Source organism: Argiope bruennichi, chromosome X2, assembly GCF_947563725.1.
Source record: "Argiope bruennichi chromosome X2, qqArgBrue1.1, whole genome shotgun sequence".
Taxonomy (NCBI): domain Eukaryota; kingdom Metazoa; phylum Arthropoda; class Arachnida; order Araneae; family Araneidae; genus Argiope; species Argiope bruennichi.
In genome coordinates this window covers 55,829,170-55,854,702 of record NC_079163.1, presented here as the reverse complement: position 1 = coordinate 55,854,702, position 25,533 = coordinate 55,829,170, and the positions used below count along the sequence as shown (strand labels likewise).

The window sequence follows — 25,533 nt, the reverse complement described above, 5'->3', positions numbered from 1 at the left end:
ACATTTTCTCTGAATGTTACCATAAGTGTGCACATAGTTTTAAATTTTAGTTGAAGAAATTTCCCGACTATTTAAAAGTATTGAACTTTTTAAATTTTATTGGGAATGAAAAATATTTATTTTGCATTATGCATGCATACTAATGTATCAGGCAAATGCATATGCTACTTGACTCTTTTTTGGTCTCTATATTCGAAAAATAATATAGTTTGAATAAAATTGTTAATGTCTTGAATTATTATCCTTGCTCATTTCCTAAAGATAAATCTTTAATTTCTATACACATTCTCTTGAAGTTCGATGGAGTGATGAAAATTGTACAGAAATTCCTTTTGTTGATTTTGACCTCACTACTGTTTTATGTGAAGAGATGCTTTTGATATTTTTATTTAGTATTGTATGTAAAAAAAAACAAAAACAACCTACCTTTGCTATAATTAACTATGACTGTCATTCAAAAATGTACTAATTTGATTTCTAGTTGTAATCGTTTTGTTTCGATGATTTCAGATTTTTATTACTACTGTAATTGTTTTATATTATTATTTCTTTGCAGATCTTATTTTTCAGCTAAGATTTTTGCTAAATTGTTGCAAAATGATAAACATGGACGCATTTCTATTCGGCATTTTTTCAACTATGTGATGAGAAAAGTTTGGTTGCACCAAACAAGAATTGGTTTGTCATTTTATGACCTTGCTGGTCAAGGTTATTTGAGAGAAGTTGTAAGTTTCATTGATTTTTAGTATAAATTGTTTAAGAATTTTGATTTTCAATAATGAAGTCTGTGTCAGACTTTTTCTTAGACATATTTTGCACTGTATAAAATATAATTTATTTTATTGTCCCATTCAGTAATGCAGTTCAAGCTTACATTTTTTGTAAGTATGCCTGTAATTAAATGGAATTGTAATTAAATTTTTTAGATGATGCAAAAAATCATTCTTTCATATGTTTTTGAGAGGTGTGAAGAGAATGATGATTATATGTGAGAAGAATAATGTGATAATTATTAATTATGTGACAGATTTCTATAGTGGATATATATATACATAGTATTCTCTCCTCTATTGAAAAGTACATTTTTAAATAAGCATGTGTTAAGAAACAGTTTATGGAGCTTCATTGTTTAGAAAATGAAAGTGATGATTAAGGGAAAGTTTATTCTATTTAAAAATATAAATGTACAAAAGTTTAAAAACCCAACGCTTTGTTTAAATAAACTATTAAGAATGTAAAATAAGATCATATAGTGAATAGCAAAACCCTCTGTAACTCTTACATCTTTTGTTATTATCTTATTTTAAACTGGTTAATTTCTAATATGAACTACTGCTGCATTTTGCTTCAACTTAAAAAAAAAGCGACATTTATTCTCATTGAAAATTATTTGTCTTTTTATTTAGTTAAGAGCATAACAATATCGCATATCTTTTAATGATGTATAAAAAAATACACTCTTGTCCATAAATTAAGGATAATGCAAGTTCAGGAAAAGAAAGAGTCAGAAGCAAAACAAATGTGACTTACTTGTAAAGCCTATTTATTAAACAAAAGGTAAAGAGGAAAAAAGATGCTATATCTTTGATATCATTAATAAAAATTGCAATTATTTTGCCCCCGGAAGCAAAAAAAAAAAAAAAAAAGTATTTACAAAAACCAATATTACATGGTTGGTATGATATTTAATGCATAGTATGGCTCCCAGACGATGCAATACAGTCCGTACAACGCCTAGGCATGCTGAGTATCAAATTATCGATCTGATCTTGGGGAATATTATACCACTCATCAAGCAATGCTCTCCGAAGTTCCGGTAGACATGTAGGAGATGATTGACGGGCTGCAACTCGTCAGCCAAGCATGTCCCACACATGCTTTGCTGGATTCAAGTCCGGTGAGAATGCTGGCCAGTTCATACGGGTGATATCTTCCGATCGAAGGCATTCGTTTACAATGTTTGCACGGTGAGGACGGGCGTTGTCATCCATAAACACGAATTCTGCGCCCATGGCGCCCCGAAACAAATGTACATGTATTCCAGAATGACGTTCCGATGGATTTGGAATGTCATGATTCCAATTTGAACATGCAGGTCAGTTCTGGAACCCAAAATAATACCTCCCCAAACGAGCAATCCTGCACTACCGTAAAGGTGTCGTTCAATGATGTTCTCTTGGTGGTAACATGTACCTGGCGCTCTCCATTTGAAAGTCCGGCGAGAATCAGACTGCAAGCTAAACCTGGAGTCATCGGAAAACATCACACCAACCCACTGTTGCGGTGTCCACAATGTATGCTCTCTACTCCAGACTAACCACAGGCGACTGTCAGTTGCAGTAAGTGGAACACATCTGACAGGCCTACGAGCATATAGACCAATCTACCCTAAGCGTCTGTACATGGTCTGCCTTGAAACTGTCGTGCCAGTGGCTGAAGAGAGCCGACGAGACAGGTTTGACGCTGCGCTTCGTTTGTTTCTTTTGCAGTAACTGCCAAATACCGATCCTCATTCGACGTTTTAATTCGGGGGCGACCTGTGCTGTAACGTCTACTCACATTACCATCATCTTGGAATCGCTACCAAAGCCTGGAGACTCTAGTTCCTCGGATACTTCCAGCTGGGTACGCTCACATTCCAGGCGGCCGATAATTCTACCAATTAAAAAATCATCCAAATGTGTCCTTTGTGTCATAACTATGCGGTTATTGCACTGAAAGGCTTATAAAGCGCTTGCGAACAATTTTACTTCTTTGCCTGTATTCCTTATACATCACTCTCTTACACTCTTGTCATTGTGACGTACTATCGGTGTCATCTGGTGGCTTTCTGCAATTTTCATATTTTTGAAGATATGTGTAGTCATTTTACGGGTGATATATGTATATTAGAGTTCGATTTCCGCATGACTCTGAATTATCCTGAATTTATGGACATGAGTGTATTAAAAAATAATTCATACAATAACAATGTTTAAATGCGCGAGAAAGAATCTGTGCATCATATGAACTGATAGTTATTATAGCGAATGTTATTATGTTTCTGTTTGTTCTGTTAATTTTCTATTTGATATATTAGAAAAATTAGCAAAATCAGGCTTGATTTGATAATTCTTGCAAAAATATATTACAGTTAAATTCAAATTGAAAAGTTTTGATTTAATTATGATTTTTGTTAAGAATAGCATTCAGTGTGTGCTCAGAATATAATAATTAAGTGTATCAGTCTTTATTTCTAAATACAATATTTATTCTCACTGACAACTTTTATAGCAATAACTATTGATCATCTCATCTTAAGAAATCTATTTTATAAAAGTTTATAAATATTTTAGTAAAAGTATAATAAATCATTTATTGCATTTGTACTGTATTACTTGACAATACTATTAAAAACATTAATGTGTTTGAAATGTTCAAAGTTTCATCATTGCTTTTTATTTAATCTTGTCTACCAGTTTATTTAATTTTCATTGTTAAAACATAGTTGTAAAATTCTTATCAAAATATAAATTTTTAAATTATAGATAATTATTTAGTTGAAGATCAAAATATACATATTCTCCTTAAAGTCTGTGCTGTATAAATTAAATACATTGAGTAAAATGATGGCACAAACTATTTTAATGAATATAGTCTGCTTTTTTTTCATAGAAATTCTTGAGTTAAGAAATGTAGGCTCATTTTAGATTAAATGTAGTTATTTCTTTTTTCGTAGTAATGATTTTTTTTCTAAAACTTCATTTTTTCAATCAAAAGAAGTGTTTTCAACCTCATATTTAATTGGGAACTACTACTTTGAATGCATGTTAAAAAATGATTTGGATTAAGCATGTAAGTTTTTTTTTTTTTTTTTTTAAATGCAGTTCTGCCAAGTGAAATCATTAAAACTAAATTTCTGTTCCATAAATGACTAATAAATTTTTGCATTTTATTAAGCAATATTGAGTAAGTTATTAGTGGAGATAACATTAAAAAAGTATTTAAGCCAAAAATCACTGATCAAAAAAGCATATACTAAGTGAAAAAAGAATTATTTCAAGCATATACTGTGAAAAAAAACATATAATATATCAAGTCTCACAACCGTAGAAAGTGCTTATAAAGAAAACTTATTTAATTCTTTTGAAGATAAAACTTTCGTTATATATATATATATATATATATATATATATAGTGTGTCTTTCGAAAATAGAACAAACGTTTATTTTCCTAAATATTGCACGTAGAGATGTACTTCCAATTACATTAAATAAGTTAAAACAGTTGTATGAAAACACTTTGGCTTTTGTGAAGGTTGAAATTTAAAAAAAAATTATATGACCTCATACTGTAAAATTGTTAATTAATGAAATATTTTATTTATCTTCATCTAGGCATACACAAAATTTCATGCTTCTATATGCAAACTTTACTCAGATACTCTTTTTAGAGGGGCTTATCACAAATTTTGATGGAAACATTTATTAAACTTTGATATAAATATTCATAATAGAAAAGTAGTGGAATACCTAAAAAGGAATTTTTTTGCTTGCAATTCTATTAGCGATATTACCGCTTTCTAATAGAATGCCGTATTTCATAATGGAGGACGTTTTGAAATGTTGATGAATTTATGTAATCACAATACAAGCCTAGTAGCAGAAAAATATTGGTGTCATTTTCTGAGTTTCTAGCATCCTTTAAAAAAAAAATGCATTTTCTGAACGATTTAGTGTTTGAACAGGATACGTACCCTCCAATGAGGACGAGGCTTTGTACAAGTAATGGAAAACTGACATTTTGACTTATTTCTTTCTGAAATTACTATTATGCTAGAGTACAAACAGTCAATTGAGAACTCATTTGAATAACGACAGTGCAGAGAATACTTCAACATAATTACTAGCATCCATATAGCACTCGCGAATTCCATGAACAGAGAATATCAGATCATGCCCAGCGTGTAGAGTTTTAAAATTAGGTCCCCACTTCAGATGGAATCAAATCTTTCTTTCCTCAGATATGTAATTTCGGTTGACAAACGTCACTTTGATCGAAATAGAAGCACCAATCGTCGAAACGACCACTTTTCAAATGAAAAACTCCATTCTTTATATAAGAGGCTCATCATTAGTAACAGTTATCTACAAATGTGCAGTGTGGCATTTTTAACTCTTTGATGGTACTATTTTGTACAACAGCATGCCGAATGGTGGCCGATATATTCAGTTAATTTTGAATAGCTTTATGTCTAAACTCTTTGGCTTTTGACGATATTTCAACAGATGTCTCAAATAAACGGTGCTTCTTCTCAACAAAACTATTGTAAGATGGTGATTAGATATTGAATTGCTTGATAGATAGATTGTCCGACAAAAACTTGTTGAATTTCCTGCCAAACTTGTTGAATGTCACCTGACTAGACTCTTGCTGACTGTTTTTTTATTTGGTTATGTATAATGCATGTTTTGTAGACTCGGCACATATTTGCTGATGAATTCAAGAAGCTTGTTTTGATGTCACGAGTGATGAACTGGTTCGCGTGTTCGCTGATATTCGTAGAATTCAACTTTGTATAGGTATTGAAAGTGTTCATTTTGAATACTTTGTTATGCTTTATCTGAACATATTAAAAATTTAATTAGATTTAAAAAAATGCATCATTATTCAAGTACATTATGATTCCATCCATATAATAGCCTTTAGTAATATGTATTATTGACCCTGAAAAAGATTACGCAAGAATCACTCAAATACTGAGGTGTGGAAAAATGGCCTGTGTCAATAGATTTTTCCCTTGTAATATTTCAGAAATTTTACCGATTGAAAAATAAAACTGCATGTGTCTAAAAATGAGTGTAATAAAAACATTTTACTCTAACTTTTTTTTCTTTATGGTGGCTGTGTAAAAGTTTAGTTTTTATAGCTTTTTATTCTCAACCTCTACAGAGGCCAAAGTATTTTCACACATTTGGGTTCCTTTTGATGACACATGAATATGTATATATATACATGTGTATGTTATATATTAGCAATGTCTGGAATATGAAAATAATAATATTTTTTCCCTAGTCATTCTATAAAATGACATGCTATTTTGGCAAAGTGTGAGAAAAAAATTATGATGAAAGCTATTATTTAAACGACGTGCATTCCTCAAAAATGAAAATGTTATTTTGAAAATGAAAATAACGAAAGATTGCAATTACAAAAACTTTTATTTAATATTCATAATGAAAAATAAAAGTTGTAGGAAATAAAATTCGTGACCTTCTTTTTAAAGAAAACAAAATTTTCGTATAAAAATAAGAAATTAAAATTAATCTACTTGTTGCAACATAGTAGGTTTGAATGGCATTTTGAATTTCACTTCAATAATTTTTCATGCATAGAGATTTCCTATTTTGGTATTTTGTTTTACACAACACTTTATAAATCGTTGGCTGTTTCCACTGGATTGAGCAATATCGGCTGATCGTAGAGGATTTTCATGGTCTGAAATATTTTCAGTTTTTAGGGCAGAAAGTGAATTGTGATTTTGCATGTAGTTGTTTTAAAATTCCTTCAGAAGTTCCAAGTAGGTAGAAACCGTTCTCTGTCACACTCATTACAAATGCTAACATATTGCGCGAATCTTGTCCTTTTTAGATATCTAAATGCAGGAATATGTTGACGACAGGAATAGGAACATGCACAATAGTTTCTAAAGAAACAATTGAATTTTTTTCCCCCGTTTTCACTTTTTTTTTTTACTAGTATTTCCAATCGATTTTAGAATTAATTTGACCTCTGATGCATTTTCAGTTTGGAAATAAAGAATGCACAAAATATCCATCATTTTTATTAGCATGGCCACTCAAGGTACGATTTTTTATGACACTTAGTGCATGCATGCTCATCACTGGTTTTCTGTCAACACACAAAACAGATAGCAGAAACAGAAATCTCTTTTGTAAACTTATCATCATCATGTTGATTTAATTCTCTATCGACTATAATCTGAGCTACGTTTTTAAACTAGCTCTTTTTCTCGCACCGAAGATGTATTTTATACTTTGCCAGCATGTCATTTGACATTCTTTTGATGCTTAGAAGATGTAGGAAATGTTGATTATGAAACATTTGCTGGCTAGTTTTCGGGATTCTATAAAATCTCAAGGTGTTTTACAAATGCCAATTTTTGTAAGTTATCGGTAACATATTTATACCCAGACAATATTTATTCGATTTTTTAAAAAAGAGTTTTAATTAGAAAAGCCTTTGAAAGCAATGGGGAGGGGGGCTTTTCGGTGCGTTTATATAGAAAATGCAATTCAGTAATAAATAATATACCATTTCAAATCAGAATTAATTCTCTGACAAAATTTATATAAATGCTAGAACAGAGAATATAATGACGAAATTTTTCGTATAATTTTTTTTTTAAATAAGATATCTTTTTATTATAAAATTTTGCCATCATTAGGTATTTCTTGATGGGAAAATTAAACTTACTAAGTTTACTGATAAAGATTTAAATTGGTTTTCATTTTTTTCCAATTTACTAAATTTGTTTTTTTATAGATTTATCCACAGTTAAATTTAATGTATGCCAGTTGTTTTCATATTTCTATTTTATTATTATAAGATTTGGGGGTTTATATATTTTATAATACCTGAATGTTTTAAGTTTTTTGGCAATTTTTTTCAAAAATATTTTATATCTCTCTTTGCTTGATATTTTTTTTGTGCATATTGCACTTTCCTGAAATTATCATTGATCTGGGGAAAAAAATGTTTGTTTCTTAGGAGCTAGAAAATTATATATTGGAATTGATCCCTACTTTGCCACAGGTATTAAATTTATTTCACTGTTTTTTTTTATATGTATTGTATGATTTAGACAGAATATAAATGTAATTTTTTTTTTCCAGCTTGATGGATTGGAAACATCTTTTCACTCCTTCTATGTTTGCACAGCTGTAAGGAAATTTTTCTTTTTCCTAGATCCTCTGAGAACCAATAAAGTTAAAATTCAAGACATTTTAGCTTGCAGCTTTCTTGATGATTTATTAGAAGTATGTAACTTCATTTCATCTTTATGTGAAAGATAGATTAATTGTTTAAAAATATACCTCTTAGTTGAACATTTGTCATATTTTTTCAACATGTTGATTACAGTGATTAATCTTCATTTTTTTGCAAGCTTCGTGATGAAACACTACCAAAAGATGTGCAGGAAGCAAACTGGTTTTCAGCTCCTTCAGCTTTACGTGTCTATGGACAATACTTAAATTTAGATACAGACCATAATGGAATGTTAAGTAAAGAGGAACTCTCCAGGTTTTGTATTTCTAAATATAATTTTCTTTATTTAATATTTGTATTTGATTTATTGAATTTTGGCTTAATGGTCACAGAAAACTTTTTATTATTTGTTGTTGAGACATTTATTAATTTTGATATAGTTACAAACTTTTGCAAATATTTGCATTGTGTTTTGATGCTATTTCAGTTTGATGTTACTAATTTTCTTTTGATGGGTAACACATGAAATAACTCATTTTTAGATGAATTGTATACACTGTATTATATAAAAAATTTGCTCCTTTTATGATGAATATCTGAAATTGTATTTTTTTTATTTTTAGGTATTGTAGGATACTAAATGGGTGCTGATTCTTTTTCTGAATGATCAAACTAATTTCTAGTCAATAATATTTAATTAAAAATTCCATACTTTCATTAAAGAACGCTCACCATAGAACACCAACCACGAAGCGAGACACGAAGAATAATATAGAACAAAAATCAGAATTTATATAGAAGAACGGTTGCAACAATTGGCGAACTATCATCTGAAATGACAATAATAACAATATTTTTGTTTGATATTTAACATTACCCCTCCCCCCGCATTGAATAATTATATTATTCATTTAATCATCAAGTAAAAGATATAACATATTAAAGTTCACTCAATTTGAAAAACTTAAGTAAACAATATTTTTTACGTATTACTATTCATTGCGAATTCACAATATAATTAACATTTTTTATACAAGTAATTATAAGTTTTATTAATATGTATAATCAAATTATTCAATAGGCAGCAAACATAACTTAGATATTGGCCTTTTGTACGTGCATATAGCAGTACGAATTATAGCTACACGTACATTGATTTTGATAACCTAAATGATAGGTACTTTAAATTTTTTTTTAAGCTCTTAAATTTCTATTTATGTTATCAAGACTTTTTCTTAAATCTTTAGGCGATTCATGTAACAGTTTTTCAATTTCTAGAATTGATTGAACATGGTTATCAACAATAATTCGTTTGTTTTCTATCTTTCTTCCAATGCCTGGAATAAAGACATAAATGTATCATCTTCTGTTTCCAAAAGTTTTGCTTCATTTTTAAACGAAGCACGAAGATAATGTAATTTTTCAGTATCTGACAAATTATTGTTGCATACAATAACACTATTAAATTGATTTTTAAATGTTGCAAATTCTAAATAATTGCCTGAAAATGTAGGAATATGCACTTCAAATATGCGATAATTTATACAATTTGACATAGAATATTATTCATATCACTATTTATTTTACTGTTTTTAATGAGATTAATTCTTACCTCTAATTTTCAGTTCTAGAGTTGATATTCAACTGTTCATTTTCGACTTTATTCATTTCGGATTCATTCTTCACAGTGTCACAGTATTTTTCACGTAATTCGCAAACGGATGATTTTAAATCTTCTATTCTATTTAATTTTATTTGTAATTCGATTTCATCACTGAATTCTTCATCTGACTAGCCCAAAGATAACAAATTTTCGAAACGAGTCAACTGAGCTTTCACGCTCCCTTTTTTAATATTTAGTTTTTCCATATTTATGGAATGAAAATTATTCATACACAATCAAACATTCCACGAAACTAACCCATGTGAACGAAAACGAATTCCTTCAAAAACTCCGGCGCGGACGACCAAAATGTAGAATACTAAATGGACTATATGTATCACTTTTTCTATAAACTTTCGACGAGTGCTGGTTCTTTTTCTGAATGATCAAACTAATTTCTAATCAACAATATTTAATTAACAATTCCATACTTTTCATTACAGAACGCTCATCATAGAACGCCAACCATGAAATGAGATACGAACAAGAATAATAAAGAACAATAATTAGAATTTATATAGAAGAACAATTGCCACAATTGGCGAACTACCATCTAACATGGCGATAATAACAATATTTTTGTTTGATATTTTACAGGTATGGAACTGGAACTCTGACACCTACTTTTATTGAACGAGTCTTTCAAGAGTGTTTAACATATGATAGAGAAATGGTATAATATTTATGTTTGTATTTGATTTTTTGAATTTAAACTATTTCTTAAAATAATTTGATGAAAATGATTTTAAATTATTTTCAGGATTACAAAACTTATCTGGATTTTGTATTGGCAATGGAAAATAGGAAGGAACCACAAGCATTACAGTATTTTTTTAGACTCCTAGATATTGAGCAAAAGAATTACCTCAGTGTTTTTGACTTAAACTATTTCTTTAGAGTGAGTAATAAATTTATGCTAAAAATTTATCCTAAGAGTAATTTAGATTGAAGTAGATAATACATGAAATTGAAGGAAATATTCACTTATAATTTTTGGTGTACCCTTAAGACATCTTTATGGTTAAGGAAATAAGGAAGATGGTCATCAATGACATAAATTGTATTTCGATTAAATGGTTTTGAAATGCACAAAATTAAAAATATATCTTGTGAATTTGGAATTAAAAAATGATATCACAAATTTAATGAGAATGTATTGACATAACTGTGATAAATGTTCTTAATAAATTTACATTTAGTTTTTTGCTTATCTGCAATTTTACTAATCAGATGAAATTGGTGGAAAGGGAATTGATTATATTCTTTTTTCAGTTTAATTATTATTTTCGAATATTATTAATGTATATGAAAGATGTAATAATAAACCATCTGTACTTTGCTTAGCTATAACTGTGAAGTTATGTATAGATATATTACGTTTAAAAAGTTCGGAAATATGTAAAATGTTTTATTCTTAGGAGATTGGTCATTATTTTGCAGGCTATTCAAGAACAAATGAAAGCCCATGGTCAAGAACCTGTTCTGTTTGAAGATGTGAAAGATGAAATATTTGACATGATAAAACCAACAGATCCGTTTAAAGTCACTCTATCAGATTTAATACTTTGGTATGTACTGTTTTGCATAATTTTAAATTTGATAACGAAAATTATTTTCACGATTGTAAAACTTTTAATCAATCTTTTTATATCACTGTCCTTTAAACTTTATGCTCTTTTTTGCTTATGAATATTGTGTGATTTTTTAAAAATTTTAAAATGGATGTTTGTTAGTATGAAGAATCTAAATCTCATATATATAAAATATTAAAGTTTTTTTTAAAAAAAAAAAGACCATAAGAAAGCAATTGTTTAAGCACAGTTGGTTTTTCTTTGTTGATTTCGAAACTTGCTAAAATAGTTGCTATTTTGAATGACTTCAGATGATTTGAAAGTTAATTAGTTTGTTTAATGTTAAACATATTGATTATTTGTTCAGTTATTGCTACTGTAACATACATCTGTATATTTACACTTTATTTTATTACATTTGTACTTATTAAAAAAAAACTAACTTGTTAACGATTTATAATAATATTTCAACTATGTATTATGGTTTTTAGGAAATCTTTGTAAGAAACTACTGCTAACATTTTTCATCTCAAGAATTCCAGAGTATAAGAAATCCTTTGGTTGATGATTAATTCGTATGAAAGCCTTTCTTTATAGCAATTTTCCTGGTTATTGAGCATAATGAAAAGCAGGAAATTTTTTCCAAATATATATTTACTTCAAAAAGTTTTGGTGATTTAATATGAAGATATATACAAAACTCATTAACCTGTTCTGGACCCTGATCATGTATACATGATCACGTGTTTCTCCCTTCACGGCCCACGGTATCATATACGAGACGAGCCTTTCTATTTCTATAGGCTCATGATCACATCGGTGTGATTTCTATTTGGAACGTTTTATTTAAATTTGAACAACACTATATGACGGTTGAAGTCTGTTTTTATTTTAAAGCATATCTCTGAGTGTTGCATTCAATATACACTTTCGATTACTGAGCTTTTTCTAAAATATTTTTTACTTGATCTGAGTATTTAAACAAATAAGCATTTGCACGTGTTCGGCTCCTTCGAGAGAATTGGGCATTTAAAGGGCCATGATTTTTTTTTTTTTTTTTTGCTTTGGATTTTTGTTCATATTTTGACTGAGTGGGGAAAGGATGGAATGCTTGTTGGTTTATGTAGAAGGAATAGATTTGTCGTTTGCAGTTTCGGGATCGCTATATTGTAATTTGTATGTTTTTGATCAGTTCTATTTTGCCTTCCTGTTACGAAAAGAGTGAAATACTTAATAGTCTAATTGTATGGCATTTGACTTTTATATGCGGGTAGGCATTGGTTTATTATTTATGAAATTAAGCTTAACTGCGTGACGCTCGAATTTGGAGCGTTCGGTCCTGTGAGAGCGCTTCGTTCACCATGCGCTGGTTCTGAAGGAGGATTGAAGAGAATAAACGAAAATGTGCAGGTTTTCATTATGAAGTACTTTGCTACAACAGAAGATAACAAAATGTTTACTGCCTGATAATAGCCAATAGTAAATATAAAGCTGTTTTATGTAACATTCTAGAATATATATTTAACAAACTGTTATAAAGATGTGTGAAATATAGAGCTACTAACAAAAAATTAACCACACAGTGTTTTATCTTCCTCAAGATGCTTTAAAAATTAATATATCAGCTATTCCGAGGTTAAAAGATAGACAAAATGTGGATTCATAATGTCCGAGGGTTAAAAAGATTAGAAAAAAATATGTAAATTTTTCCTTAAAATTTAATTTACAGAAATGCAAAATATATATGGCATATATGACTTGAGAAGCTAGAGTTTACTGAATGTTATACTTTATCCATTGAATTAAAGTATCCCTAAAGCATCAAAATTATTTCACATATAAAAAAATTATAAAGGTCTTCTTCCAATGTTCAATATAGCATTAAAAATTTTTATTACTTTCACAAAGAATACCCCGTCCACACACACACAAATCGTATCCATATAATTTTTCAATTTTTAGTATTAAAACAGAGAATAAAATAGAATACATGTTGTCATCTTTTCATACGTTGGATAACAATTTTATTTTAACTATGTAAATGTTACAAATTATGATTTATCTAAATTTAGTATAAAAATTTTAGCTTCGGAAATCCGCATGAATGATAAAACTAGTCTTATAAAAAATGTTAAAATTTATGAAGGGCCAAAAATTTATTTTATAATATTTTGTTTATAATTAAATTTGTCGTAATAAAAATTGTGTATAACTTATTTTTCAGAATTGCGTTAGTTTTGCTTGATCATAATACTTTAACTATCATTTTATTAATTCATAGAGATTTTAACAGATTTCTTTTAAAATTCATTTAGTTACTATTACTAGTCTACTGTTTGATTCAAACTTTAAAATATAAAATAAAGGGAAAAAAATTACAATAAATGAATATAAAGTTAGTAAAAGACTGTCATAGTTCTTTTAGAGAAAATAAATTTGCTTGAATTGAAAATGTTAAAATTTAAATTGATTGTTTTAGTCATGATAATGTTATAGAACATTATTTTTATTAGAAGGTACAATGTTATGTTTTTGGATTATTGACTTTTAAAGGTAAGATAATGTATACTCGATCTGTATTTTGTGATTCTGATTGGAATGAATTACTTACAAAAGATAATTAGTTTTAGTAAAAACATGATTAGCTCAAATCTTGTAATTTCCCTCTTTATTATTTCTTTTAAATTTTTTTATTGAACTGGATTAACTGGGAAAATATTCGCATAATTCTTATTAATAAATTGATAAATGCTTATTTGTCTGATAAATAGCCAAATGTTGATTTTTTTTGTTGAGTGTGTATATTAGCATTACACATAAGAAGAAATCTGCATCCATTTTCTATTTTGCATAAATGAGAGAATAGTTAATTGCGAGATAATAAAAGTAAAAAAACTTGTAATTTTGTAACTTGTAATGTCGTGGCTGGTTCGTGAGTGCTTTCAATAAATAGAAAACTTAACAGATATATTTCTCATTCGTTCGAGTTACTCTGCTCAGTAACTCCTTCTCCTCCAAGAGCCAACACTCGAATGACATCACTCTTTTAATTACACTTGCGCTTGTTGCCTAGCGCCATCTATGAACGTTTATTTCCTAACGCTTCAAAATCCAATCACTACACCCCCAACGTAAGAGTAGTGTTTATATGAAAAAATAAACATACCTCTGAATTAAAATTATGAATTGGATTTTAAAACGTATCTAATAACATCAAATTATCCAAATAAAAATAAACACAAATGCAAAGTTAACTCGAATGAATAACTAATTACTAACAAACATTTAAGAAAGTAATGAGGTAAAATAAGAAATGCACAATTGAATATGAATACCATCTTGATAATAAGAAACTCACTTATCAGTTAATATACATTAATATATACTTAATAATGTATATAATCACTTAGTAAACATTAATACATAATTAAGAAAGGATTTCACTTGATGAACATTACTCAAATGATATTTCAAATATAACCAAAACTGCTGAATGAAAATTTATAACAAACACTAGAAAAAGTCATATTCCTGTAACTAATCCTATTTCAAATAGTTTTGCACATTATACTCTTAACCAAACTTGCGAATACCAATTATTCAACATATTAAGAAAATGATAAACAAAAAAAAAAAAAAAACATTAAAACAAATATACATAATATCAAGCATAAATTATTATTATTTTATAGTCACTAATCCCATATTGATATATAAAACAGAAAAATGATATTAGTACTAAAAAAATGTTTTTCAGTCTATTTTGGTAATAAACGTGACAGGGCATCAGCATGCGGCATTTTAGAACCAGGGCAATGTTTTAATGTTATGTTGAATATCTGCAAGGCAAATACCCACCTTTGTAGTCGAGATGACTGAGGAGCGCACTTGGTCAGATAAGGAAGGGGGTTATGATCGGTAAAAATGTGGATCTCGGATCCAAACACAAGGGTTTCAAACTTTTTCAAGCTCCAAACTATAGCAAATGCTTTCCGTTCGATTGTCGACCAAGATTGTTGGCTTTTGTTTAATTTTTGACTTGCATAAGCGATAGGGCACATTTTCCCATCAACAGTCTGTGATAAACACGAGCCAATCCCGATTGACGAGGCATCACAATGAATCACAAAGGGTTTGCTCATATTCGGAGTGTGTAGAGTAGGAGCGTGTAACAATGCTGATTTTAATTTTTCAAAAGCAACACTGCATTTCACACCACGGTAATACATCAGGGCTTCTTTTCTTTGTTAGTTTCGTTAATGGAAAGGCAATCTCGGCGAAATTCGCAATATAATCACGATAATAGTTGAACAGGCCAAGAGCACTACGTAGTTGTTTCTTGGTTTCAGGTACGGGCAAACGAGAGATCGTTTCCAACTTAGCTGGATCAGCTTGATGCTTTCCTGAGCCAATTATATGTTCCAGGTATGAAATTTCAGATTTCGCGAAAGCACACTTTGAAAGATTAACAGTGAATTCCAGCTCTTCCAATCTATCCAGCACCAAATGAAGATGTTTCAAGTGAGAGGGAATATCATTGGAGAATATAGCAATGTCATCAATATAAGCACGGCAAAATTCTCTGTATGGTGACAATGCTTTGTTCATTTCCCTTTGAAAAGTAGCAGCTGCATTTTTCAGCCCAAAAGGCATTACCTTAAAACGATATTGTGCTCTATGGGTCTTAAAAGATGTATAATCCCGCGAATCTTCTTCCATGGGAAGCGAATACTACCCTTTCAAAAGATCTAACACACTAATCACATTTGCCTGTCCTATGGAATATATTAATTCCGTTGCGTCTTCCATGGGGAAATCGTCAGTTTTAGTCGCTGCATTCAAAGCTCGATAATCCACGCACATCCTGATAGATCCATCCTTCTTGTTTACACAGACTATAGAATAAGCAATGTCAGCTGAGCTCTCTTCGATTAGATCTAGTTTTAGGAGTTCTTCGATTTGGGAGTCTATTTGAGGTTTCAACGCCTTAGGAATCCTGTACACGTAAGGTTTTTTCCTTTCTTTATCGTCCTCTAATTTTATCTTGTGATGACCAACCTTTGCAACTCTAACTTGTCCGGTAAATATTGAATGATGATTCCGCAATAAGTTCAAGATTTGACATTTCACTTCCTCAGAAAGATGTCGCAAATCCACTTGATCAAATATCTCTTTCCAGTAACATACATTACATTTTTATAACTGGGGGATGAATAAACTTCTCCAAAGTCTGCATCATCTTCAAAGATCATGCCTACAGCATTAATTCTTGGATAGTATTTCCGCATTTTTTTCGCATGACAATGCCGAATTTTTCCATCGCTAAGTTTTACTTTATATGAATGTGGAGGGCAATGCTCGATAACTTCTCCAGGACCAGTCCAACGGGCATACAATTTGTTCGATGAATCAGGTATTAATAAATAAACTTGGTCACCTGGCTTAAATTCCTTAGAAGCGGTTCGGCGGTTAAAATATTCTGCATATGCCTGCTGTTTACCAGAAGCGATGAGAGATGCTTCCTCTGCAGCTCTTTCTAAATTTATTTTTTGCTCCTGTAAATAATACACAACTGATTTCTCCATGTTTAACGGAATGGCAATATCACCACACCAGCTCGATTTTAGAACAGTGAGAGGTCCTCGTGCTTCACGTCCATACATCAACTTGAATGGCGAAACACCCGTTGTACAGTTAGGAACTTCCCTGTACGCAAAAAGCATATATGGAATATATTTATCCCAATTACTCGGATCAGTTCTGATAATATGATGGAGTGAATTTTTGAACACCCTATTATATCTTTCTATAAGGCCATTCCCAGCTAGATGGTTAGGCGTCGTAAATCTGGGAGCACAACCTAATCTTTTCATGAATTCCTGGGTTAACTTAGAAATAAAGTTCGTTCCATTATCACTTGCAATAACATTGGGTATTCCAGTCCGCATGAATATCTCCAATAAAGCATCACACGTAGCTTTAGCCGTTAACGAACGAAGAGGGATAGCCTCCGGCCATCGAGAATGTTGGTCCATTAGACATAATACATACTTATGCCGACGAGCAGAAGGGGGTTCAATGGGTCCTATTAGGTTTATATTTACTATCTCAAATGGCAATTCCGGACGGAGAACAGGAGTAATAGGAATTTTATCAATCATTTTTTCCGGACTTCTCAACTGGCATTCTTTACAGGATTTACAAAAGTTTTTGATATCATCTGTCATATTTGGCCAATAAAAACTGTATTTAATTCTTTCACTAGTCTTTTTTAATCCCATATGACATCCGAAAATTGATTCATGTGCTAATTTAAGAACTTGCTGTCTCTTATTTTTGGGTAAAACCAACTGACTCACTTTTTCGCCTAATATTTTATCCCGGTGGAATATTAATTCATCATTCATAAAAAAGTTTCCTTTTCCAAGCGATACGTTTTTTCTTACTGGCTGCAAAGTATCACATTTTCTTTGTTCTTCTTTCAACGCATTAATTTTGTTTTTCTTATCCAAAGAATCGCTTTCATTTCCGCTCGGTTGTTCTTCGCTCTGACTAATTCCACAACAAATCATAAACTCTTCAAAGCTCTCTTCCATCGGCGCCTCTAATCCAGACAAGTTTTGGGTGCGGCTGTAGTTTATGCTTTCTCCCAATAAATTTAATACAGAGGGGGGGATGATGAATTGCTCTTGAATTCTATCCGTGACAGCTGCAACTATCTCAATAGGCCTGGAAAATCCTTCGTTGTTTTTATCTTTTAATGATATTTGAAAACTCGAAAGAGTAGCGTTAATCCTTTCTCCAAATGCACTTTTTAAAATTATCTTTCCTTTTTCTTTTTGTTCACTTGACACATATTTAGAATTTAAAACTGGTATCATAGCACCTGAGTCAACTAAGGTTTTCAGTTCTCTATTGTCCACACAAATATCAACGTATTGTAAAGGGTTGATATTTAAGCTTTTTTCACCATTAATTAATTCCGACTGAATTTCCGCGGTTAAAATGTCTTCCCGTTTCTTTTCTGCCGCAGATTCTCTCAACTGCGATTTTTTATGTCTATTTGGGCAGTCTCTAGCAAAATGTGACAATCCACAAACGTAACAGTCTCTTGTTACTTTTCTTGAATTTGTAGTTTCGTTTTTATGAAAGTTTTTATTTCTGAATTCTCGCTGATGCGGGGGTACATATTTCCGTTCCGAAAAATGTCGCTCTTCTCTTTCGTCGTAGGTTTGATGTTTAGAACAGTTATTCTCTTGATATAGTTCTTTCTTTTTCCTCACACTGTTTGATCGCACATTTTCATAATCATCTAATTTGCTTGCAGTTTCGTTTGGGTTCATGAATTGTGACCAAACATCAATAAAATGTTCTTTAATATCCGTTGGTACTTTTCGCTTTATCTGTTCTGTTATGATTAAATCCGACAAACTTTCAAAAGTAGTTATTTCCAATCCTTGAATCCATTGCTCAAAATAATTTTTAAGTTCGTAAGTAAAATCGCACCAGGTAGTCTCCGGTCTTTTAAAATGAGTCATAAACTTTTGCCTGAATTTTTCCGGGCTGAGTTTAAATCTTTTCACTAATAAACTCTTGATGTGGTCATAGTCCTTAACTTTCTCGATTGGCTCTCGAGCGATGAGTTGGGTTATATCCGTTGGCAATAATCCTAATAGATGCGACACGTAATCTTCTCGTTTTATTTGAGCCCACTCGGCTTGTCTCTCGAACAACAGCAAATATAAACTGATATCACTGTTCTTTTCATCGAATTTTTGCATCACGTGCCTGAGTTCTATCTTGGGAGTTGGTAATTCGACATCCACGGGTACACTGGAATATTGCAGCTTCAGTTTCTCAAGTTCGAATTCTCGTTCTTCTTGTGCCTTTTTCTCCTGCAATTCCCACTCTTCTTTAATTTTTCTTTCTTCAAATTCTCGTTCTTCTTGCTTTCGTTTTTGTTCTTCTTTAATTTTTCTTTCTTCAAATTCTCGTTCTTCTTGCTTTCGTTTTTGTTCTTCTTTAATTTTTCTTTCTTCAAATTCTCGTTCTTCTTGCTTTCGTTTTTGATCTTCTCTCTCTTTTCTATCCTCTATGGTAACTATCATTTGTTTCTTCACAAACTCTTCCTCGTAATTTTCACTTCCAGTAATTAATTTTTTTAAGTCCACAATTTTCATCTCTAATGAAACAGTTTCACCCAGCTCTTCCGCCAACAACTTCAAATCTTCCTTTTTCGCACTGCCTAGGAAGGCCATATCGATACCGAAAGCATACATCTTTATCAAATGAAGTTCGATTTCAAGTTCGTCAAAATTAGCACTCGATTCTCAATCCGGTCGACTGCGCCAAATGTCGTGGCTGGTTCTTGAGTGCTTTCAATAAATAGGCAAATAGAAAACTTAACAGATTTATTTCAGATTCGTTCGAGTTACTCTGCTCAGTAACTCCTTCTCCTCCAAGAGCCAACACTCGAATGACATCACTCTTTTAATTACACTTGCGCTAGTTGCCTAGCGCCATCTATGAACGTTTATTTCCTAACGCTTCAAAATCCAATCACTGCATGTAATTAAAATTTGTAATCTATAGTTAATGAAATACTGGATGGTTTTTAACATAAAAAGGATACGTTCACCCCCAGCAATTGTAGCGATTCAGCAGGGAGCAAGTTAGTCGTGTTCACACGGAGCAGTTAGCTTCTTGTCGCTGGCTTCGGGTTCTTCATGTTTGGCTGATTAGGTTTTGTACCAGCTTCATTTTCTGAAGAGGTGGACATCATAGTCAAAATACCAGCTAGTCGGTAGATTATAGACTGCACTATTTGACATCAAAAATGACTTAAAAACTTACTCCCCCTTCCTCAAAGTTCTGAATAAACGAGAGAAATTTGGAACGCGTTTTTATTTTTTACTCGTTATAATGACAAAATGAAAAAAAAAAAAAAAAGTTTAAAAATTGATATATGAAATTTATTATCCTCGAAAATATGTTTGATAATAAATGTTAGGAAATTTTATTGTTAAATGTTTAACCAGTGCTTTCTGCCAGGTTTCTTCATTAGAAAATAGTGATTCATTATACTACTAAGTTATATAACAGGAAAGGTATTGTTTTATATTTTTAATTGTCAAGCTATTGTTTAAACTGCACATATCAATAAGACAATTGTAGATGACACTAATTTTTTTCTGACTAAATTTCATTTGCAGAATGTCGAACTTGCATAATAAATATTTTTCTACTTTAAAGAATTATTATTTACTTAGTGTTAGATAAATGCTGAATGCTTGCATATAACCTTCAAACGCAGTAAGTAATTATTAATGAATGTATAAATATGTATAATAATTTCAAATTCAAATCATTTCAGATAAATACTATCTTAAAATCAATGAAGTACTTATAATGAGCATTTATTTGACAGTACTTTTATGTATTGAGTATTATTATAGCAGGTATTGCAGAAATTCAATGAATTTTTTTAATAACAAGTTATTATTTTATATGAGGTTTCTATATTTAATGCTTTAAAATTTTTGTACCATTTCAGTTATTTATAATTAGTATTAAGATAAATAAAATTTTATTGTTGATAATTATTATATAAATAAAGTGGAAAATCTTTGTATGTTACATTGTTAGAAATTCAAATTCGTTTAATGTAAATCCATATCAACAGGCCATTATATGCTGCCTAACAGTGACTAAAAGTGTTGTTCAGTATTCATACAGGCAGCTGCGATTTCTGTTCATTTCTATAAAATAAGGCATGTTTGCTATTTCGGCTATGCATTGTAAGCAGGTTTAAGAATTAAAAATAATAAATATGTTTAATATTGTGTATGATAATAAATTCAAAGTACATATGTAAAAAAAGTAAGAAAGAAAAAAAACACCTTTTGATGTATTTTCATATTTTGATTTGGTGAGAATTATTAACAAGCATTTGTTGCTAAATGATATTCTATCTTGAAAAATTTGATTTTATCTGGAAGGTCAATAAATTGACTGCATTCTATATTCTGGGTACATTCTAGATTTTTTTTTTTTTATCTAGGTAGCTGACCACTAGTAAAAACTTTTGTCAGTTTCAGAATCTTTTAAATTTTTAAAATTATTTCCATTCTGTATGCATTAATATTTGTAATTGCTACTTTCAAGATTCATTTCAAAATTTTATTACATTTCATTTATCATTTCTTTCTTAGATTTTGTTGACTAAAATTATTACTTTTTAATAATTCTTAGACCATGATCTGCTGTTGTTGTAATATGTTCTTTAAATTTTTTATTTGTATATTTTTTATGTCATGTTTTCTACACCGCTGTACCTATTCATATTTTATGTAGGAAGCATCATAATAAAAGATCCTAATTTTTTATATAACTGGTAGAACATTATTAATTTTTTCGATAAGTTGAATATTTTTTAACATCTTTGAAGTTGTCTGTGATTATGCACGTTCTCAGTATCATGTTAAAGTATCAACAAATTTGCATTTTACACAAAATGTCTCTTTTTAAGTGATAACTTCAGAGGCTTTTACTAATAATATTCGTAGTATATATTTATAATCTCTTATATGATTTGATGACAAAGAATTGCTCAGTTTATTTAAGTTATTAATTGAACTTTTAATGAAATCTGTTTCTTGAAATTATTACTCGACAAATCTCCACTCTCCTTTGAAGATGTGAAAATAAAAATGGAAAAGACATAGCTACCTTTTTAGCAAATATATTTTATTAAATTATGTTAAAAGTAGATTATGTATCAAGTTATTTGATTTATTTTCGAGTTTAATAGTGTCATAATGTACTTAATTTGTGTTAAGGTGTACGTACTCACTTGAAACTTCGAAAATCGTTCAAAATATCGAATATTTTTTTATTGCTTCAAAATTTTCTCTAATCCTTTAGTTTTTAAACGATACCAAGATGTTGTCACTATTTGAAATATTTCTCGAGTTATAATTATTTTTCTTGAGGTACTTTCACTAAAAACTCTAGCTTCGGTTTTTTTTAAACTCATTTTATGGAGAATGATATTTTTCCACTATGTTGCTTCATTCAAACAATCATAACTCAACAAGAAATAAACCAAATACAATTATTTATATATCAAAATAATTTGTATGACACAGTGGATGTTTTGTGTCTCAATCAAAGTTATATTTATAGAAATAAATTTTTAATAGCCATTTAAAAGTTAAAATTACAGAAAAATTATTCGCTTTTTCTATTTATTGTTGAAAAAAAAATTGTTTTAAAAAACTATATATTTTTATAACTTGATTGAGGCAGACAACATGAAGACTAACATTAGGCATGATTTCCAACTAGAATTGTGTGTCTGTACAAATTAGAATTTAAAATATCATGTTTCAAAAACTATGCTAATTAGCTCATTAAATATTATTTAATTAATTAATAATTAGGGTAATATGGTTTTTTCTCTCTTAAATGAGTTTAAACATATATTAATGTGAAAAAACTGGATTTTTAAAGTTAAAATTAAAAAAAAAAATCTTCTAGTGTGTACATACACCTTAAATAATGTTATTTTGTTGGCTTTTACTTTGCATGAGGTTTTATGATCCTGCAGCTTGTGTAAAACATGAAATATTTTTTTACACTGCAATAACACACACAGAGAAAAAGAGGATTTAAAGACCTACAATTATGATGAATACCACAAGTGAAAGAATTTCCTGTTCATACATATTATACATCTTTTATTACTTAAAAATAATTCACTCATATTGTGTGCAGTTTCATGAAATGATCAACAATCTATACAAAAATGTAACATGTAAGAAAAACTGTTTCCACATAGTAAACAAATACGTGAACAATGTATGCACATGTACAACAGTAAATATCATAACTTGGTAATATTTGAATAAACTTAACAAATTGTAACAGTAAAATAAAATATCTTACAAATCATAAGAATAAATATATACTGGGAGTGTTATTAGCAAAAACTATTTAAATTATCACATAAAACATATTATTTACATTAATTAACAGTCTAATGCGAAACTGAGAATGAGCAAAATCGCAGACAATTACGAAGTTACATGCCAAACAATCTTCAAATGATTTGAAATCCTACTAACATTCAATAACTTACATTAAAATAACTCAATTGTGTTCTGTTATTATGATGCTTCATAAATGTGTATATATATAAATCTTTTGCGAAAAAAGTGTAACTACACAAATAAAAGACCATCGTACGGCAGCATATTTTATTACGATGACTTAAGTAACGTTCCTTGTAAAAATGCAATATTTCATATCAAAATAAACGAAGCATATAGGAAACGAATTTTGAATGAAATTTTATTTCAAACTATGCATAAAAATTTATTAAAACCAAGGAGAAAATTGCGTGATAACAAAACATACATCATTAAAACGTTTTTATCTGAATTTTAAGATATGGTATAAAAATAAACTTGGTGCGGTAATATTATCGCTAAGGCATGATAAAATTTTGCTTGATTTTACATTTCTATCCTCTGCAAATACTTCAATTTTTTTATAAAAATAATTTAAATGCTGTTATACTTATTATATTTTATTTACATACGTTAGATGTGGTTTGTCTAAAAGTTCGCCATCTAGTCTAAATACGCATGAAAAGCAAAACACGTGCGAAATTTTCTACTTATTTCAATTAGATAAATTACTTGTTCTAACAGATGATAAAACCGAAGCGTTTTCATTGGGAAACCATGGTATGCTTCGGAAGCGACTATACGGGACTGTGTGGAAACATCACCATTAAACAATGTAGGATTATATATCGCCTCGGAGTGTATCCACCGCAATCGCTGTGAACGCACTCTTAAGAATATTTCACTTTTTGATGTACACTATTCTAATTTTTAATTAAATTGCTCCTAATTTGAGTGCATATATCTTTATTTCTCTTTTTTTTAGCTGTGTATTTGTCATCGAATGGAAACTGTTAGTATCGTAGTTTTTCTTGTGTATTTATGTATATGCTTCTAACAATCTTTCATAATAATTTGTATGTATGTAACTGTTAAATTTTTACTTTTCATTGTGTTTTTTAAAAATTTTGTTATTTCTAGCGGGCAAGGTGATACTGTTGTCAGCATTTTGATCGACTTAAATGGATTTTGGACTTATGAAAACAGAGAAGTTCTTGTCGCAGATAATAATGATGAAGCTGAAGTTTGAAACATAATTCTTCTCATACATTACAAACATTTGATATTTTGTCAGCGGAATAACTGCTTTCCTTCTATAAGTATAAAAGTACAACATTTTTAATAAATGCTTTTGACTACATTTTCACCTTTATGATGCTGAAAACTATTTCTTAATTGGTTTAATACTTTATCTATTTTAAAATAAGCTTATTATTTTCAATTAAAAACAAAACAAAACAGTATTAGATATTCAGTTTATTCTGAAATAAGCGGCATAAAGATTGCATAGATATTACATTGTATTCTTTTTCTTTCTTTTTTTTTAATTCTCAGTGTTCATCTATTTCATGTTTTATTTTAATAGATGTGAAATATTCACAGTGAGCATTGGCAAAGTTGTTTTTAGTTTGTGAGGAAAACGGTGCGTTAAATGGTGTAGATTTTCAATAAACTTGAATTAAAATTCACGAAAGCCTCTGAACTAACTTATCACGTCATGAAGTGTCATTAATTATGGTTACAACTTCTCACTTAACAAGGGACCCTACCTATCTCAATTTTCAAAATTCCCTGAGGAAGGTGGTAGGGACTAACATTAACAAATATTTCTTAATTTTTCTTATCGGTCATCAGTATTCAGTCTTATGCTCATACCAGATAGGAAAAAAAAGTCAACATTATTCTTTATTTGGTGCTAAAAATTTAGATTTTCTTTTCTGTGTGAAGTGTAGAAAATTGAGATAGTATTAGTTAAGTGATGAAATAAATAGTAGACAGAGGGAAAAAAAATCCTATTCTTTTATTATAGGTGCTCCACATTGTGTGTGCACCTACTATAAAAAATCTAGTACATGAAGATAAGTAATGCTTGTCATGAAAACCATGTTGAAGTAAATTATTTTTCATCTAAAATGCTGTCTGCATGCATAGGTGTTTCGAAGTTATTTAACACTTATTTTTTGAGCAAAACTTTAAATGATGAAAATTATCAAGTTGTGAGTAAACTGAAAAAAAAAAAAAAAATGTACTAAAACTTTCTTTGTCTTTTTTTTTTTTTTTCTGCAACTTTAAAAGTTTGACATTTTCTGTGAAAAATGAAATTTTAGATTTTTGGCATTTT

General features: G+C 29.8%; 1 protein-coding gene across 4 annotated transcripts in view; it reads left to right on the top strand.

Moving 5' to 3' along the window:
- The window catches only part of LOC129960855 (serine/threonine-protein phosphatase 2A regulatory subunit B'' subunit gamma-like), a 33,481-nt gene extending 8,929 nt beyond the window's left edge, over nucleotides 1-24,552 (top strand). For 3 of the 4 annotated variants that reach the window (XM_056074553.1, XM_056074555.1, XM_056074552.1), the window contains 8 exons: nucleotides 557-725; nucleotides 7,771-7,815; nucleotides 7,896-8,039; nucleotides 8,168-8,304; nucleotides 10,250-10,325; nucleotides 10,413-10,550; nucleotides 11,093-11,220; nucleotides 24,333-24,552. In XM_056074553.1, coding sequence (XP_055930528.1) covers nucleotides 557-725; nucleotides 7,771-7,815; nucleotides 7,896-8,039; nucleotides 8,168-8,304; nucleotides 10,250-10,325; nucleotides 10,413-10,550; nucleotides 11,093-11,220; nucleotides 24,333-24,441 — 946 coding nt within the window. In that variant the 3' untranslated portion in view covers nucleotides 24,442-24,552. The remainder of the gene's footprint in view (nucleotides 1-556; nucleotides 726-7,770; nucleotides 7,816-7,895; nucleotides 8,040-8,167; nucleotides 8,305-10,249; nucleotides 10,326-10,412; nucleotides 10,551-11,092; nucleotides 11,221-24,332) is intronic. The other variant, XM_056074554.1, reaches the window with a different exon arrangement.
- Nucleotides 24,553-25,533: the final 981 nt, after the last annotated feature.